Source organism: Erinaceus europaeus, chromosome 2 (genome assembly GCF_950295315.1).
Source record: "Erinaceus europaeus chromosome 2, mEriEur2.1, whole genome shotgun sequence".
Lineage (NCBI taxonomy): Eukaryota > Metazoa > Chordata > Mammalia > Eulipotyphla > Erinaceidae > Erinaceus > Erinaceus europaeus.
Genome location: NC_080163.1, coordinates 203975958 through 203995333, shown reverse-complemented (window position 1 = coordinate 203995333; position 19376 = coordinate 203975958). Strand labels below are relative to the sequence as shown.

Here is a 19376-nt window from a genome sequence, read left to right as displayed (position 1 = left end):
CACCACAGGGGACAGGGGCCGCCACAGGGGATGGGGCCACCACGGGACAGGTCACCACAGGGGACAGGTCACCACAGGGGACAGGGCCACCACAGGGGACGGGGGCCATCAGAGCGGACAGGAGACCCAGGGGACAGGAACCACCACGGGGGACAGGAGTCCTAGGGGACAGGGACACTCTTGGCAGGGGACAGGAGTTCTAGGGGACAGGGACACTCTTAGCAGGGACAGGGACCACCACAGGGGAAAGGAGTTCTAGGGGACAGGGACACTCTCAGCAGAGACAGGAATCACCACAGGGGACAGGGACACTCTTGGCAGGGGACAGGAACCACTGCAGGGGACAGGAGTTCTAGGGGACAGGGACACTCTTAGCAGGGACAGGAATCACCTCAGGGAATAGGAGTCCTAGGGGACAGGGACACTCTTGGCAGGGGACAGGAACCACCGCAAGGGACAGGAGTCCTAGGGGACAGGGACATTCTTGGCAGGGACAGGAAGCATTTGATAAAGTCCCATCCAATCCCATCCCGCTGACTCACGGAGGTGTGGCTTGAGGCAGGTGTTGTCCTGCTGTGTTTCCAGAAGCAGAGTCTGCTGGGGCTCAGTGCAGCGTCTGACCCTGGACAAGCATGGACACTGTGGGGAAGGTAGGCGACCGGCAGCACAGGGCCACGTCCACGTTGGCCCAGGCTCGACGCCAGGCAGGGAGGGGGTCTGTGTCCACACTGTTTGTAGGCTTGAAGCACGTGTGTGTGTGTGGGGGGGGGATTCCACACTGGCCTAGGCTCCAGGCTGCCCCCAGCCCTCCCCCCCCCCGCCCCTAGGCTCAGGTCTGATGTGGGGCTGGTGGGTAGTTCAGTTGAGTGGTGAGTCCAGGCCCCAGCCTGACAGCTGTGATGCTGGGCTGTTTCCTTCTGTCTGTCTCTCTGCCTCTGTCTCTCTCTGTCTGCCTCTATCTCTGTCTCTCTGCCTCCTGTCTTTCTGCCTCTGTCTCTCTGCCTCTGCCTGTCTCTCTCTGCCTCTGCCTGTCTCTCTCTGCCTCTCTCTGCCTCTGTCTCTCTGTCTCTGTCTGCCTCTGCCTCTTGTCTCTCTTCCTCTTGTCTCTCTGTCTCTGTCTCTCTGTCTCTAAGTCAGGCCTGGTGCTGGAGGCCCTGATGGTGGGGAGTGTGATGACCAGCTGGAGGGGACTCCACGTGACCCCGATGGACAGTCCACCCTACACGGCCCCGGGACCTGAGCTCGTGTGCCCCGTACTCGACCCACTGACCCCGGCCTGGCCCCAGGACTGGGGGGCCCACTCGCCGACTGGCACTCACTGGCCCGGCCCATTCCCTGAGCCCATCTATCTGTCCTGGGGGAGCAGCGTGTGGTGGGGGGTGACCCCGGGCCCGGGCTCTTTCCTGAGTCCGTGTGTCTTGGGTGCCCTGAGCTCAGGTCGGGCCTCACAGCTTTCTTTGCTCTCTGGTCACCAACTGTCAGGCCCCAGGGCCAGGCTGGGGGAGACAGCTGCTAGCACTGGAAGCTTGGACTTTGCACTGGGGGCTGGGGGGGGTGGGGGTGGGGGTCTGGGAGGTCAGCCAGGGGCGGGCTCAGGCCGAGGGGCGGGGTCCTGCCGCAATTGGCGGTCTGGCCGAGGGGTGGGCTCAGGCCGAGAGTGGGGGTCAGGCTAATGGACTGGGTCAGCCTGGGGGCGGGGTCATCCCGAGGGCGGGGTCAGCCTGGGGCGGGGTCAGGCCGAGGAAGGGGTCCATCACCTTCACCTGTGGGTCCCCTCTGCACAGACTAGGGGCCGTCGCCAGGTCTTTGGGGGCGGGGACACCGGGTGTGGGGTCACTAGCCAGAGCCCGGTTTGCAGTGACCAGTCCCTGCAGACGGGTGTTGTGCACTGTGACACTGGGGGGGGGGCAGAGGAGAGACAGTGGGGGGACCCGCTCTCCCTGGGGGCCATGTTGGGGTCCCTGCTGCCGCTCCCACAGGGAAGGGAGTCTGCTGGGGGTCCCAGAGGGAGGGCAGCCTGCTGGGGGCTCTGCTGGGGGCGTCACCGGCGTCACGCCTCTTCCAGGTGATCACGTGCAAAGCAGCCGTGCTCTGGGAGCACAACAAGCCCTTCTCCATCGAGGATGTGGAGGTGGCCCCACCCAAGGCCCATGAAGTCCGGATCAAGGTAACTGGGGGGAGGGCGCGTGCAGCACGTCCACACGGCAGGATGGGTCAGAGGGCTCGGTGTGTCCACACGGCTGGACAGGGGTCAGAGGGCTCGGTGTGTCCACACGGCAGGACAGGGGTCAGAGGGCTCGGTGTGTCCACACGGCAGGACGGGTCAGAGGGCTCGGTGTGTCCACACGGCTGGACAGGGGTCAGAGGACTCGGTGTGTCCACATGGCTGGACAGGGCGTCAGTGTGTCCACACAGCAGGACAGGGCATCAGTGTGTCCACACAGCAGGACAGTGAGTCAGTGTGTCCACACAGCAGGACAGGGCGTCACTGTGTCCACACAGCAGGACAGGGCATCAGTGTGTCCACACAGCAGGACAGGACGTCAGTGTGTCCACACAGCAGGACAGGGTGTCAGTGTGTCCACACAGCAGGACAGGGTGTCTGTGCATCTGTACAGCAGGACAGGGCATCAGTGTGTCCACGCAGCAGGACAGGGTGTCAGTGTGTCCACACAGCAGGACAGGGTATCAGTGTGTCCATACTGCAGGACAGGGTGTCAGTGTGTCTGTACAGCAGGACAGGGAGAAGTGTGTCCACACAGCAGGACAGGGTGTCAGTGTGTCCACACAGCAGGACAGGGTGTCCGTGTGTCCACACAGCAGGACAGGGTGTCAGTCTATCCATGCAGCAGGACAGGGCGTTAGTGTGTCCACACAGCAGGACAGGGTGTCAGTGTGTCCACACAGCAGGATGGGGCGTCAGTGTGTCCACACAGCAGGACAGGGTGTCAGTGTGTCCACACAGCAGGACAGGGCGTCCGTGTGTCCACTCTGGTCGGAACCAGCCGACCAGGAACAGTACCTGGAGAGGGCGCGAGGATTGAGAAAAGAAAGAAGACAGTGGAATGGGATCGGGAGGGCCAACAGCACGATGGCTGAGCGCCCACATGTATTTCCTCACAGTCTTTTATACTTACAGCGTGCATCTTGTACCTTTGTAAATTTATCAAGACATAAGCAAGCGACAGTGGAAGTACACGCAGTCATGGGCGTGAAAGTACATGCAGTTAGCTAGCTATTCTTACCCAGGGAGTCTGTCTGCAAAGTCTTGATCATTTTCCCAAGGAGTCTGCAAAGTCTTTGTCTTTTTCCCAGCTTCCTCTAATCATCTGAAGAGAAAGGTCAGGGGCTCGCAGAAGGCCTACTCTGCCAGCCTTTTGCTCACAGGCCCAGGGGCCTTGCCTTTCAAGGACCTGCTGCCTCCGACATCTCCCCCTTTCCTATCTTATTTAAAGAATTTGATTGTGTAATCGGGTTTGATGTAGTTCTACTTGAATAACACGGATTGACGTCATCAGACTCCTGGTAATTATTGGCAATAAACAGGTTAAAGCAAGCACAAACGTTCCCATTGTTCCTAAGAGGAACGTAATTTTCTTAAAGCCTCCTAGTGATGGCAGTTCAGAAATGAATCTTTTAATCATGTCTTCAGTTTTTTTTTTTGTGTGTGCCAGATCAATATCTACAGGTTTAGCATTTCTCAAAGCCTGTATTTCTTCATGCAACAATTGCAAATCTAGGGAAAAATTTGTATGGTGCCACACACCTAAAAGGTATGCTCGGACCCTTTCTCATGGGGGTATTTGTCTCATGCTTTGAAGGAGTCACACATATATCAGCATATCACTGGTTAACCGTTTAACTGCCTCCAGTTGGGTGGTTTTGCTCCCTTCGTAGCTCTCTTTCTCAGCTTGTCCCGGATCTTCGTCCTTTTCGTTGGTGGGATGAGACCCTCTGGGTCCTCCTACGGTCTCGACCCATCCGCCTGCGTTTCAGACCAATCTCTTGGGCAGCCACGGGGAGGGGGGGTCTTTTACCTGTTTGAGAAAACACCCACACATGCCCTCTTCCCTAAATGAATAGTGGATCAGGTCCATTCCATTGTCCTGTCAACGGGTCTTTCCAAAACACAGCTGCATTAGAACGATGAGTTGTAGCTCCCCAGAACCTATCTGCTGCTGACTGACCATGTGCATCCAAATTTTTAAAATTTATGACAGAGCGTGATGCAAGAGATTTATAGGAGTATAGGGGTAAAACTCTCCCTTTTTATTTTATTCATTTGATTTTTGAGTGTCAGATGAGCTCTTTCTACTATGCCTTATCCTTAGGGATTATAAGGAATGGCGGTTTTGTGTTCGGTGTTAAATTGTAGACAGAAAGTTTGGAATTTCTTCCCTGTATATCCTGACCCATTATCTGTTTTAATGACTTTTTGGATGCCTAGGATGCTAAAACAATACAGACAGTGTGCAGTACCATCTTTAGGAGCTTCTACACTTCTGGGTGAGGCAAGAATAAATCCAGAAAATGTGTCTATCACTGTATGAATATACTTGAATTTCCCAAAGGACGGTATGTGTGTCACATCTACTTGCCATATTTGATAGGGTAATAATCCCCTGGGGTTCACCCCATAATGTGGAACTGGCAGAGACATGGGACATGTGTGGCATTGTTTCACTGTTTGTCTAGCAGCTTCTCTAGGAATATGGAACTGTCGACTAAGGCTGTAAGAATTGTGATGGTGAATAGCGTGAGAAGCAGCAGCTTCTTGGATGGTAAAAATAGCTGTGCTGGTAGCTAAATCAGTAACCAAGTTACCTTCTGCAAGAGGCCCAGGGAGGCCGCTGTGGGCTCATAGGTGTCCGACAAACACAGGATGGTGTTCTTTGCCTTATAAGCTGTTGTAGTTGTGGAAAGACAAGCGTACCCTCGCCCCAGTGTTTGTGGAGCATCTGGTCTTTTCCAGCAAGCCTTTCTGTTTAACCAGGGGTTTATGAATGGTGTTTTTTTTGGCCCCAGTGATGAGAAACGGAAGCAAAGTCTGGGAAGGAATCTGCACGCTTCCATCCTCTTTTTTGTAGCTTTTTTTCTCTTTCTCTCTCCCCCTTGTGGGGTTGTGGTGGAGAGGGCAGTGGCGGTGGCCAAAGCCACGGAAAATGTGAGCCTGTCTCTCTAAAAGGACTAATTCAAGTTTGACAAGTAGAATTTGTACTTTCAAAAGCCAATTGTTTGATAATAGTTTTTGTAGTCTTTCTAAATAGGAGAGTTAGCTCAGTAACAACTATATCAGAAGTAGCAAGTCGCTGTGAAAGAGAAAATAACTCATGATTAAGATCTAAAAAAATCTCTGAACAAGTTTCAAAGTGAAAAGGTTTCAACTGGAACATTTCTGGTCCATTTTGAACATAAAACTCTCTTAATTTTTCACCTAGTGTCCCTATATTTCAATATCTAAAGTTCTTTTCAGGGAAACCAGGGGCACACTTCTTGAATAAAATGAAAAAAAGATAACTGGTTAGCTAAAACATCTATACAGCTCTACATTAGATGGCCCCAGATAAGTTTTACCTGAAATTTTTTTCCTCTTACACATCACGACATTTCAACATTACTAACCTGTCATGATTATAGGCAGCCGTCTCATCTTTTAAATCTAACTTTTCATCCCACGGCAGCTGCCCTTCAGGGCTACAGGGCGGAGGCCAGGCAACGAGCGGGGCAGAAGGCTCCGGATCCTTCTCCCCTACCTCATGAGTCAGGCGAGACTGATCCCCAGCCTTTTCTGTATTCCCTTTATCTACTCAGCTTTCTTCTCAGCTCTCGCTCTCTCTCTCTCTCTCTCTCTCTCTCTCTGTCTTACTATCTAAGCAATTCCTTGATCAAGCTCTAAATAGCAACAGTTTCTACAGGGAACTAATAGTTTTCCCTTTCGGGAACCAAGGACAAACGTCCTCTATAAATCATCAGAGCTTAGTGATTTGCGGCTCCCCTAGCTTAGGTCCTCTACTTTCAAGCATGCCTTGTAAGACTTGCACAAAGAGTGCCCCATCATTATTACTCCCGACTGCACCTTGACTCCCCGCAGCTCTTCTTTAGTCTTCTTCACCGGCGCTCTTCCGCAGGGTCCTTCACGATTATCCCTCGTGCCGGGTCCCTGTTCGGGTCAGGGGTTTGCAAAAGGCCTACTTTGCCAGCCTTTTGCTCACAGGCCCAGGGGCCTTGTCTGTCAAGGACCTGCTGTCTCCGACAGTCCACACAGCAGGACAGGGGGTCCGTGTGTCCACACAGCAGGACAGGGGGTCCGTGTGTCCACACAGCAGGACAGGGGGTCTGTGTGTCCACACAGCAGGACAGGGTGTCAGTGTGTCCACACAGCAGGACAGGACAACAGTGTGTCCACACAGCGGGACAGGGGGTCCGTGTGTCCACACAGCAGGACAGGGCGTCAGTGTGTCCACACAGCAGGACAGGGTGTCAGTGTGTCCACACAGCAGGACGGGGTGTCAGTGTGTCTATACAGCAGGACAGGGGGTCAGTGTGTCCACACAGCAGGACAGGGTGTCAGTGTGTCCACACAGCAGGACAGGGGGTCAGTGTGTCTACACAGCAGGACAGGGGGTCAGTGTGTCCACACAGCAGGACAGGGGGTCAGTGTGTCTACACAGCAGGACAGGGTGTCAGTGTGTCCACACAGCAGGACAGGGTGTCAGTGTGTCTATACAGCAGGACAGGGGGTAAGTGTGTCCATGCAGCAGGACAGGGGGTCAGAGGGCTCAATGTGTCCACACAGTAGGACAGGGGTAGGGGGTGGGGAGTCAGAGGGCTCCATGTGTCCATACAGCAGGACAGGGGTCAGAGGGCTCCGTGTGTCCACACAGCAGGACAGGGGTCAGAGGGCACAGTGACCCCCCAGGAAGGGCCTGCTGGTCAGTTGCCACCCACGTGGCAGGGAGGGTTGAGGGCAGTGGTCCGTCCTCAGAGCCAGCAGGTCAGGTAGGGGCTCTGACCTCCCCCCAGGCAGTGCTGCCCAGCCCCCGCCTGCTGCCCTCAGGCCAGAGCAGCCCCCAGAGCTTTTATGGATGAAGGAGCCAGCTGGCTGTCCATCGGGGCAGCGCCCAAGTGACTCACGAACAGACGGGCAGGGTGAGGCTGGCCAGGCCTCCCCTCAGCAACCACTCCCTACCCCCAGATGGTGGCCACGGGGATCTGTCGCTCGGATGAGCACGTGGTCACCGGGAGTCTGCCCAGAGATCTGCCCGTGATTCTTGGTCATGAGGCAGCCGGCATCGTGGAGAGCATTGGGGAAGGTGTGACCACCGTGAAGCCTGGTGAGTGGTCCCAGGCCCCCACTTTCTGCAGCCTGAATAGGACAGGGGTCATGGGTGATGAAGGAACCTGTAGGGTCACACCTTCATGTCTCTCTGCACCACGTGCTGCTGGGCTCCCTGCACGCGCCACACGCAGCTGGGCTCCCTGCATGCGCCACACGCGGCCGGGCTCCATGCATGCACCACACGCTGCTGGGCTCCATGCATGCACCACACGCTGCTGGGCTCCCAGAATGCACCACATGCTGCTGGGCTCCCTGCATGCACCACGCACTGCTGGGCTCCCTGCATGCACCACGCACTGCTAGGCTCCATGCATGCACCACACACTGCTGGGCCCCCTGCATGCACCACACACTTCTGGGCTCCCTGCACGCACCACACGCTGCTGGGCTCCCTGCACGCACCACACGCTGCTGGGCTCCCTGCATGCACCACACACTGCTGGGCTCCCTGCACGCACCACACGCTACTGGGCTCCCTGCACGCACCACACGCTGCTGGGCTCCCTGCACGCACCACACGCTACTGGGCTCCCTGCACGCACCACACGCTGCTGGGCTCCCTGCACGCACCACACGCTGCTGGGCTCCCTGCACGCACCACACGCTGCTGGGCTCCCTGCACGCACCACACGCTGCTGGGCTCCCTGCACGCACCACACGCTGCTGGGCTCCCTGCGTGCACCACACGCTGCAGGACTCCCTGCGTGCACCACACGCTGCTGGGCTCCCTGCGTGCACCACATGCTGCTGGGCTCCCTGCGTGCACCACATGCTGCTGGGCTCCCTGCGTGCACCACACGCTACTGGGCTCCCTGCACGCACCACACGCTGCTGGGCTCCCTGCATGCACCACACGCTGCTGGGCTCCCTGCATGCACCACACGCTACTGGGCTCCCTGCATGCACCACATGCTACTGGGCTCCCTGCATGCCTTCCTCTCACAAAAAGTAGGTGCAGTCATGCCCAGAGAGCACAGAGTTGGGTCCCAGAGGCCCACAGTGAATGCACAGGCCATGGCTCTGAGGCGAGGGGGTCACCTGGCACACAAGTAGGTGGCAGGAACACATGTGACCCTGTGTCCATGGGAATGCTGTGGGGTGGGCTGCACCCCAAGCCTGGCATGGATGCCTGGTGGCTTAGGAGAACCCTGCCTGCAGGTGACAAGGTCATCCCGCTGTTCATCCCCCAGTGTGAGCAGTGCAGCGTCTGCAAACACCCTGAGGCCAACTACTGCCAGATGAACGGGTAGGCAGCTAGGCAACACATGCTCACCCCTGAGCATGAGCCTCACCTCGCCCCTGTGCCCTCACCTCACACCCCTGTGCCCTCACCTTTCACCCTGTACCCTCACCTCACACATCTGTGCCCTCACCTCACACAACTGTACCCTCACCTCACACCCCAGTAACCCCACTTCACACCCCTGTACCCTCACCTCACACCCCTGAGCCCTCACCTCACACCCCTGTACCCTCATCTCACACCCCTGTACCCTCACCTCACACCCCTGTGCCCTCACCTCACACTCCTGTGCCTTCACTTCACACCCCTGTGCCCTCACCTCACACCCCTGTACCCTCACCTCACACCCCTGTGCCCTCACCTCACACCCCTGTACCCTCACCTCACACCCCTGTACCCTCACCTCACACCCCTGAGCCCTCACCTCACACCCCTGTACCCTCACCTCAGACCCTGTACCCTCACCTCAAACCCCTGTACCCTCACGTCACATACTGTACCCTCACCTCACACCCCTATACCCTCACCTCACACCCTGTACCCTCACCTCACACCCCTGTGCCCTCACTTTACACCCCTGTACCCCTCACCTCACACCCCTGTACCCTCACCTCACACCCCTGTAACCTCACCTCACACCCCTGTGCCCTCAACTCACACCCCTGTGCCCTCACCTCACACCCCTGTACCCTCACCTCATACCCTGTACCCTCACCTCACACCCCTGTGCCCTCACCTCACACCCCTGTACCCTCACCTCACACCCTTGTGCCCTCACCTCACACCCCTGTGCCCTCACCTCACACTCCTGTACCCTCACTTTACACCTCTGTGCCCTCACCTCACACCTTGTGCCCTCTTCTCACACCCCTGTACCTTCACCTTACATCCCTGTGTGAACTCACCTCACATATCTGTGCCCTCATCTCACACCCCTGTGTGAACTCACCTCACATATTTATGCCCTCATCTCACACCCCTGTGTGAACTCACCTCACAACCCTGTGCCCTCACATCACACCCCTATGTGAACTCACACCCTGTGCCCTCACCTCACACCCTGTGTCTTCATGCCTGTGTGTGTGCCCTGGAGCAGTGCCTGTGCCTCGTCTCTGTGTGTGTGGTTTTGTGTGACTGTATGTCACTGTGTGTGTCCCAGACACACCTGCTCTCAGCTGTGTGTATGTGATTGTGTGTGAGAGAAAGACTGTGTGTGACTGTGTGTGAGTTGTGTGAGTGTGAAAGACTATGACTATGTGTGTGTGAGAGAGAGACAGAGTGGTTGTGCGTGTGTGTGAGACTGTGACTGTGTGTGAGAGAGAGTGGTTGTGTGAGTGTGATTTTGAGAGACTGTGACTCTCTGTGTGAGAGAGAGAGACAGAGTAGTTGTCCGTGCCTTGAGTGTGAGACTATGACTCTGTGTGAGAGAGAGACAGAGTGGTTATGTGTGTGTGAGTTTGAGAGACTATGACTGTGAGAGAGAGAGAGAGAGAGAGAGTGGTTGTGTGAGTGTGAGTTTGAGAGACTGTGACTCTGTGTGAGAGAGAGAGAGAGAGAGGTTGTGCATGTGTGAGTGTGAGACTGACTCTGTGAGAGAGAGACAGAGTGTGTGCATGTGTGAGTTTGAGAGACTGTGACTCTGTGTGAAAGAGAGAGTGGTTGTATGAGTGTGAGACTGTGACTCTGTGTGTGTGAGTGTGAGACTGTGACTCTGTGTGTGTGAGAGAGAGAGTGGTTGTGTGTGTGTGAGTGTGAGACTGTGACTCTGTGTGTGTGAGAGAGAGTGGTTGTGTGTGTGTGAGTGTGAGACTGTGACTCTGTGTGTGTGAGAGAGAGAGAGTGGTTGTGTGAGTGTGAGACTGTGACTCTGTGTGTGTGAGAGAGAGAGTGGTTGTGTGTGTGAGTGTGAGACTGTGACTCTGTGTGTGTGTGAGAGAGAGTGGTTGTGTGTGTGTGAGTGTGAGACTGTGACTCTGTGTGTGTGTGAGAGAGAGAGTGGTTGTGTGTGTGTGTGAGTGTGAGACTGTGACTCTGTGTGTGTGAGAGAGAGAGTGGTTGTGTGTGTGTGAGTGTGAGACTGTGACTCTGTGTGTGTGAGTGTGAGACTATGACTCTCTGTGTGTGTGAGAGACAGAGTGGTTGTGTGAGTGTGAGTGTGAGACTGTGACTCTGTGTGTGTGTGAGAGAGAGTGGTTGTGTGAGTGTGAGTGTGAGACTGTGACTCTGTGTGTGAGAGAGAGAGAGTGGTTGTGTGTGTGTGAGTGTGAGACTGTGACTCTGTGTGTGTGTGAGAGAGAGAGTTGTTGTGTGAGTGTGAGTTTGAGAGACTGTGACTCTGTGTGAGAGAGAGAGGTTGTGCATGTGTGAGTGTGAGACTGACTCTGTGAGAGAGAGACAGAGTGTTTGTGTGCATGTGTGAGTTTGAGAGACTGTGACTCTGTGTGAAAGAGAGAGAGAGAGAGTGGTTGTATGAGTGTGAGACTGTGACTCTGTGTGTGTGAGTGTGAGACTGTGACTCTGTGTGTGTGAGAGAGAGAGTGGTTGTGTGTGTGTGAGTGTGAGACTGTGACTCTGTGTGTGTGAGAGAGAGAGTGGTTGTGTGTGTGTGAGTGTGAGACTGTGACTCTGTGTGTGTGAGAGAGAGTGGTTGTGTGTGTGTGAGTGTGAGACTGTGACTCTGTTTGTGTGTGAGAGAGAGAGTGGTTGTGTGAGTGTGAGTGTGAGACTGTGACTCTGTGTGTGTGAGAGAGAGAGAGTGGTTGTGTGTGTGTGAGTGTGAGACTGTGACTCTGTGTGTGTGTGAGAGAGAGTGGTTGTGTGTGTGAGTGTGAGACTGTGACTCTGTGTGTGTGTGATAGAGAGTGGTTGTGTGTGTGTGAGTGTGAGACTGTGACTCTGTGTGTGTGTGAGAGAGAGAGTGGTTGTGTGTGTGTGAGTGTGAGACTGTGACTCTGTGTGTGAGAGAGAGAGAGTGGTTGTGTGTGTGTGAGTGTGAGACTGTGACTCTGTGTGTGTGTGAGAGAGAGAGTGGTTGTGTGAGTGTGAGTGTGAGACTGTGACTCTGTGTGTGTGAGAGAGAGAGAGTGGTTGTGTGTGTGTGAGTGTGAGACTATGACTCTCTGTGTGTGTGAGAGACAGAGTGGTTGTGTGAGTGTGAGTGTGAGACTGTGACTCTGTGTGTGAGAGAGAGAGAGTGGTTGTGTGTGTGTGAGTGTGAGACTGTGACTCTGTGTGTGAGAGAGAGAGAGTGGTTGTGTGTGTGTGAGTGTGAGACTGTGACTCTGTGTGTGTGTGAGAGAGAGAGTGGTTGTGTGAGTGTGAGTTTGAGAGACTGTGACTCTGTGTGAGAGAGAGAGAGGTTGTGCATGTGTGAGTGTGAGACTGACTCTGTGAGAGAGAGACAGAGTGTTTGTGTGCATGTGTGAGTTTGAGAGACTGTGACTCTGTGTGAAAGAGAGAGAGAGAGAGAGTGGTTGTATGAGTGTGAGACTGTGACTCTGTGTGTGTGAGTGTGAGACTGTGACTCTGTGTGTGTGAGAGAGAGAGTGGTTATGTGTGTGTGAGTGTGAGACTGTGACTCTGTGTGTGTGAGAGAGAGAGTGGTTGTGTGTGTGTGAGTGTGAGACTGTGACTGTGTGTGTGTGAGAGAGAGAGTGGTTGTGTGTGTGTGAGTGTGAGACTGTGACTCTGTGTGTGAGAGAGAGAGTGGTTGTGTGAGTGTGAGTTTGAGAGACTGTGACTCTGTGTGTGAGAGAGAGAGAGGTTGTGCATGTGTGAGCGTGAGACTGACTCTGTGAGAGAGAGACAGAGGGTTTGTGTGCATGTGTGAGTTTGAGAGACTGTGACTCTCTGTGTGAGAGAGAGAGAGAGTGGTTGTGCGTGTGTGTGAGACTCTGACTGTGTGAGAGAGAGAGACAGAGTGGTTGTGTGTCTGTGAGTGTGAGAGACTGACTCTGTGTAAGAGAGACGTTGTGATTGTGGTTGTATGTATGTGAGTGTGAGAGACTGTGACTGTGTGTGTGAGAGAGAGGGGGAGAGAGAGAGACTGACTCTGTGTGACTGTGTGTGACTGTACTGCCCAGGCACACCTGCCCTCCACCGCGTGTGACAGGTGTGGCTACGTGTGTTGGCACCCCCCCCAAGCTGTGTGTGGCTGCGTGTGGCCGCTTGTGCCCAGCACACCCCCTCAGCTCAGTGTGTCTCCAGCATCGAGAGTAAGCAGGGCGCCATGCAGGATGGCACCTTCCGCTTCTCGTGCCGTGGACGCCCGCTGCACCACTTCCTGGGCACCAGCACCTTCTCCCAGTTCACAGTGGTGAACGAGAACTCCGTGGCCCCCATCCACGTGGACGCCCCCCTGGACACTGTCTGCCTCATCGGCTGTGGCTTCTCCACTGGCTATGGCTCTGCGGTCAAGGTCGCCAAGGTGGGGGCAGGTCGCTGGCGGGCAAGGATGGGGACACAGGGGAATGGGGACGGGGTGGACGGGGATGGAGATGGGGAACGGGGGACAGGGGAGAGGGATAGGGGGTGGGGTGGGGATGGGGTAAATGGGTGATGGGGCAGGGGGAGGGGGACACAGAGGGTGGTGGACAGAGCACAGGGTGGGACAGAGCTGCGGTGGGGGCCACATCATCCAGAGCGTGCAGGAGGGGGTGGCGTGAGCTTCCAAGTGGACAGGAGTCCCCGCAACCAGGGGGAGGCCGGGGCTAGTGGCAGCCCAGCCTCAGGGCTCCTGGCCAAGGCCTCTTAGCTGGTAGGGCCTGGTGTCCGGCACAGAGGCCTCATTCACGGACAGATGTCTGTCCTCACTTAGAGACCGCACATGGTGGGGGGGCTATAGTAGGCGGCAGCGGTGGGCACCGGGCCCAGGACCTGTCAGCCTGGTGACACGACTGCTTCCTGTGGGGACAGCGGCCTGGGCAGTGACCCGGACCATCAGGAGTCCTGGGCAGTGCTTTTACCCAAAGCAGGTTTTCATAGTGGGGTATCCTGGGCTCACATAGGGGCACCCCCCACACTGACCAGACCACATGGCCATTCACTCGGCCCCACCAAGCTCCCTCAGGGTGGGAGGGGGCTGGGGTCAAGCTGTGGGCTAGCCGTCCCGGGTGCAAGCGCCCCTCTGCTTGGCGGTCAGGTCACCCCCGGGTCCACCTGCGCCGTCTTTGGCTTGGGCGGCGTGGGGCTGGCCGTCATCATGGGCTGCAAGGCGGCTGGCGCGGCCAGGATCATCGGCGTGGACATCAACAAGGACAAGTTCGCCAAGGCCATGGCCGTGGGGGCCACCGAGTGCCTCAGCCCCCTTGACTTCCAGCAGCCGGTCAGCGAGGTGCTGTCCGAGAGGACTGGGGGCGGTGCCGACTTCACCTTCGAGGTCGTCGGCCAGCTGGACACCATGGTAGGTCTCATACCCACTGCTCAGGACTCTCAGCAGAGAGCGGGTCCCTGAGCATCAGGTCTGCAGCTGCCATGGCTCCTGTGGCCTTAGCACAGTCCGTGCTGCTGCGACCTACTCCCTCCATCACTGAGCAAGCTCCTCAGGGAATAGCCCCAGTGAGGGAGGGAGGGGCTATGGGCAGCAGCCCTGGGGAGGGAGAGGCTGTGTGGAGTAGATCTAGGTAGGGAGAGGCTTGGGGAGTAGCCCTGGGGAGGGAGTGGTTGTAGAGAGTAGACCTTGGGAGGGAGGGGCTTTGGAGAGTAGCTCCAAACAGGGAGGGGCTGTGGGGAGTAGACCTGGGGAGGAAGAAGCTGTGAGGAGCAGCCCTGGGGAGGGAGGGGCTGTGGGGAGTAGCCCTGGGGAGGGAGAGGCGGTAGGGAGTAGACCTGGGGAGGGAGAGGCTGTGGGGAGTAGACCTGGGGAGGGAGGGGCTTTGGAGAGTAGCTCCAGACAGGGTGGGACTGTGGGGAGCAGCCCCGGGGAAGGAGAGGCTGTGGGGAGCAGCTCTGGAAAGGGAGGGGTGTGGGGAGTAGCCCCAGACAGGGAGGGGCTGTGGGGAGCTGACCTGGAGAGGAAGAATCTGTGGGGAGCATCCCTGGGGATGGAGGGGCTTTGGGGAGTATCCCTAGATAGGGAGAGGCTGTAGGGAGCAGCCCCAAAAAGGGAGAGGCTATGGGGAGGAGCCCCAGAGAGGGAGAGGCTATGGGGAGCAGCCCCAGATAGGGAGAGGCTGTGGGGAGCAGCCCCAGACAGGGAGAGGCTGTGGGGAGCAGCCCCAGACAGGGAGAGACTATTGGGAACAGCCCCATACAGGGAGGGGCTATGGGGAGCAGCCCGAGACAGGGAGAGGCTGTGGGGAGCTGCCCCAGATAGAGAGGCTATGGGGAGCAGCCCCAGACAGGGAGGGGCTGTGGGGAGCTGACCTGGAGAGGAAGAATCTGTGGGGAGCATCCCTGGGGATGGAGGGGCTTTGGGGAGTATCCCTAGATAGGGAGAGGCTGTAGGGAGCAGCCCCAAAAAGGGAGAGGCTATGGGGAGGAGCCCCAGAGAGGGAGAGGCTATGGGGAGCAGCCCCAGATAGGGAGAGGCTGTGGGGAGCAGCCCCAGACAGGGAGAGGCTGTGGGGAGCAGCCCCAGGAAGGGAGAGGCTGTGGGGAGCAGCCCCAGACATGGAGAGGCTATAGAGAGCAGCCCCAGACAGGGAGAGGTTGTGGGGAGCAGCCCCAGACAGGGTGAGGCTAGGGGAGCAGCCCCAGACAGGGAGAGGCTATAGGGAGCAGCCCCAGACAGGGAGAGGCTGTGGGGAGCAACCCTAGACAGGGAGAGGCTATAGGGAGCAAACCCAGACAGGAAGAGGCTGTGGGGAGCACCCCCACATAGGGAGAGGCTGTGGGGAGCAGCCCCAGACAGGGAGAGGCTGTGGGGAGCAGCCCCAGACAGGGAGTGGCTATAAGGAGTAGCCCCAGACAGGGAGAGGCTATAGGGAGCAGCCCCAGACAGGGAGAGGCTGCGGGGAGCAGCCCCAGACGGAGAGGCTGTGGGGAGCAACCCCAGACAGGGAGAGGCTGTGGGGAGCAGCCCCAGTAGGGAGAGGCTATAGAGAGCAGCCCCAGACAGGGAGAGGCTATGGGGAGCAGCCCCAGACAGGGTGAGGCTGTGGGGAGCAGCCCCAGACAGGGAGAGGCTATAGGGAGCAGCCCCAGACAGGGAGAGGCTGTGGGGAGCAGCTCCAGACAGGGAGAGGCTGCAGGGAGCAACCCCAGACAGGGAGAGGCTGTGGGGAGCAGCCTCAGTAGGGAGAGGCTATAGGCAGCAGCCCCAGACAGGGAGAGGCTGTGGGGAGCAGCCCCAGACAGGGTGAGGCTAGGGGAGCAGCCCCAGACAGGGAGAGGCTATAGGGAGCAGCCCCAGACATGGAGAGGCTATGGTGAGCAGCCCCAGATAGGGAGGGGCTGTGGGGAGCAGCCCCAGACATGGAGAGGCTGTGGGGAGCGGCCCCAGACAGGGAGAGGCTATGGGGAGCAGCACCAGACATGGAGAGGCTGTGGGGAGCAGAGGTGAAGTGGTGACAAGGGCCCCAGGGCTGGGCAGTGAAGGGGGCCACAGCCTGTCCCCCACTGTCCCGCATTCTGTCCCCGCAGATGACTGCCCTGCTGAGCTGCCACCCCGCCTTTGGGGTGAGCGTCGTGGTAGGGGTGCCACCCAATGCCCAGAGCCTCTCCTTGAACCCCATGCTGCTGCTGACCGGGCGCACCTGGAAGGGGGCCGTCTTCGGGGGTAGGTGCCCGGGGGGACTGTCCCTCTGCCGACCCAGCCATCCCTTGTCCTCCCCCTGCTCTCTCCCTGCCTCCCTCTGCCCTCCGCATTGCACCCCAGCCTCCCCCACCTCCCCCTTGCCCCCAGCACCCGCCCCTACCCCGTGTCACCTGTGGGTCACACTGTCCCCTGTCCAGGCTTCAAGAGCAGGGACTCGGTGCCCAGGCTTGTGGAGGAATTCATGTCCGGCAAGTTCAAGCTGGATGCACTGGTCACCCACGTGCTGCCCTTTGAGAAGATCAATGAGGGCTTTGAGCTGTTGCGCTCAGGACAGAGGTAAGGGGGGACAGGGGCAGAGGGACTGGGGGAGGGACAGATAGGGGGCAGGGGGAGAGGGGTGGGGATGGGGGGATGAGTGATGGGGTCAGGGTGGGGTGGACAGGCACCCAGGAGCCCCATCACCACGAGCAGGGACCGTCCCCCCTGCAGTGGACAAGCAGGCCCGCTGGTGCCTGTCTCTTGGTCACCCTCTCCATGTCTCTGTCCAGTCACATATAAGAGAAAATGAAATGACAGATCAGGGGAACCGGAGTCCCTCAGAGCACCTGAGAAACACTGAGCCCCAGAGCAGGGAGCACATAGCGCACTTCCTGAGGCACGAGGAGGGCACCTCCCCTGGCCATGTGGTGGCCCCTGGAGGATGTGGTCAGTGGTGTCCCCTGGCCGTGTGGTCAGCGGCATCCGCTCCTGACAGTGTCCGCACCATCCTGACCTTCTGAGGCCTCACACGGTGGGAGGAGGAGCTGGGCCCTGGTCTCAGCAGAAAGCATCCTTGGACCCGGAACCTGTGGCCTCACACCCTGTCCCGTCCTGTCCTGTCCCCCATCCTGGGCCCACCAGACTGGGCCAGGCCTCATCCTGCTGGCTACACCCCTATGTCCTCACGCCCTGGCCACACCTGCCCGCCGCCCAGCTGACTTCCTGCAGATGGGCAAGAGGAGCATGGTCCAGCTGGGGAGGGTGGGGGAGGGGGCAGGCTTCTCCCTGTGCTGCCTGAGGTTGCTCCGCACAGCCCCTGCACAGACCCCTGTCCATCCGGCCCAAGGGTAGCATTAAACTGCCAAGCAAGCTCCCCTGAGTGTTTGCCTATGAGTGCTTGTATGGCCGGCCTGGCTGCTGACCTCCATGGCTGACCACAGTGGCTGACCACAATGGCTGACCACAATCACTGACCACAATGGCTAATCACAATGGCTGACCACAATCACTGACCACAATGGCCGACCACAATGGCTGACCACAATGGCTAAACAAAATGGCTAATCACAATGGCTGACCACAATCACTGACCACAATGGCCGACCACAATGGCTAACCACAATCACTGACCACAATGGGTGACCACAATCACTGACCACAATGGCTAATCACAATGGCCAACCACAATCACCACAATGGCCCATCACAATGGCTGACCACAATGGCTCACCCCAATGGCCCACCACAATGGCCCACCGCAATGGCCGACCACAATGGCCGACCACAATGGCTGACCACAATCACTGACCACAATGGCTGACCACAATGGCCAACCACAATCACCACAATGGCCCATCACAATGGCTGACCACAATGGCCCACCGCAATGGCCGACCACAATGGCCGACCACAATGGCCGACCACAATAGCTGACCACAATCACTGACCACAATGGCCGACCACAATGGCTGACCACAATGGCCGACCACAATGGCTGACCACAATCACTAACCACAATGGCCGACCACAATGGCTGACCACAGTGGCCAACCACAATCACCACAATGGCCCATCACAATGGCTGACCACAATGGCCCACCACAATGGCCCACCACAATGGCCCACCGCAATGGCCGACCACAATGGCCGACCACAATGGCTGACCACAATCACTGACCACAATGGCCGACCACAATGGCTGACCACAATGGCCGACCACAATGGCTAACCACAATGGCCGACCACAATGGCTGACCACAATGGCCAACCACAATGGCTGACCACAATCACTGACACCAATGGCTGGCCACAATGGGTGACCACAATGGGTGACCACAATCACTGACCACAATGGCCCATCACAATGGCTGACCACAATGGCCCACCGCAATGGCCGACCACAATGGCTGACCACAATGGTTGACTATGGTGCTGAGCAGTGGCTTCCTGCCCAAGGCTCCACCTTCCCACGTCCACTCCCCATGGCTGAGAAGGGCTCTGAGGTCAGTCGGTGGCGCACTCAGTAGAGCACAAAGGTCACCACATGCAAGGACCTGGGTTCAAGCCCCAGATCCCAGGGGGACACTGCATGGGCAATGGAGCAGGGCTGCAGGAGTCTCTCTCTTTCTCTCTCTCTCTCTCTCCCCCCCCCCCTTAAAAAAAAAAAAAGAAAGAAACACACCAGCAGGATAGCTCAAGCAGATAGTGCACCTGCCATGCCCTGGCCGTCTGGGATTAAGCCCAGACCCCATGGCAAGAGGGAACTTCTGGTCTCTGGGGTCTTTTTTGAAGCTGTGTTGTACAGACTCTGGCTGAGAGTGTGGATGGTCTGGGGGACAGGCCACCATCAGTAACACAACACAGAGCTTGTCACAGGTGCTTGCAGGTGACAGGAAAGGTCACAGACACCTGGAGGACACAGGGATGGTCACAGGTGCCTAGAGGGGATACATACAACACAGTAACAGGCGCTGGAGGTGACAGGGACAGGAAAGGAACCACCCGGTGGGGGGGGGGGTGCTGAGTAGAGGAGACTGTCACTCACAGCCTGTCACTCTGTCCAGCAGCAGGACACCAGGGTCACTCACAGCCTGTCCATCTGTCCAGCCAGCCGGACCCCAGGGTAACTCACAGCCTGTCCTTCTGTCCAGCCAGCAGGTCCCCAGTGTCACTCATAACCTGTCCCTCTGTCTATCCAGCAGGACCCCGGGGTCACTCACAGCCTGCCCCTCTGTCCAGCCAGTAGGTCCCCAGGGTCACTCACAGCCGGTCCCTCTGTCCAGCCAGCAGGACCCCAGGGTCACTCACAGCCTGTCCCTCTGTCCAGCCAGCAGGACCCC

The 19376-nt window shown here is 57.6% G+C and overlaps 1 protein-coding gene across 1 annotated transcript; it reads left to right on the top strand.

Annotated features, from left to right (window-relative positions):
* The first annotated feature begins 608 nt into the window (after positions 1-608).
* LOC103128379 (alcohol dehydrogenase E chain-like) lies at positions 609-17411 on the top strand. The gene is made up of 9 exons (XM_060186340.1): positions 609-650; positions 2066-2167; positions 7196-7334; positions 8498-8585; positions 12789-13008; positions 13723-13983; positions 16164-16299; positions 16476-16614; positions 17033-17411. The coding sequence occupies exons 1-9, from the start codon at positions 633-635 to the stop codon at positions 17055-17057; spliced, it is 1128 nt and encodes a 375-aa protein (XP_060042323.1). The 5' UTR covers positions 609-632; the 3' UTR covers positions 17058-17411.
* The last annotated feature ends 1965 nt before the right edge of the window (positions 17412-19376 follow it).

Coding starts and splice junctions, on each gene's coding strand:
- LOC103128379 (XM_060186340.1), top strand. Junction 2,168..7,195: donor CCCATGAAGTCCGGATCAAG/GTAACTGGGGGG, acceptor CCCTACCCCCAG/ATGGTGGCCACGGGGATCTG. Junction 8,586..12,788: donor AACTACTGCCAGATGAACGG/GTAGGCAGCTAG, acceptor GTGTGTCTCCAG/CATCGAGAGTAAGCAGGGCG.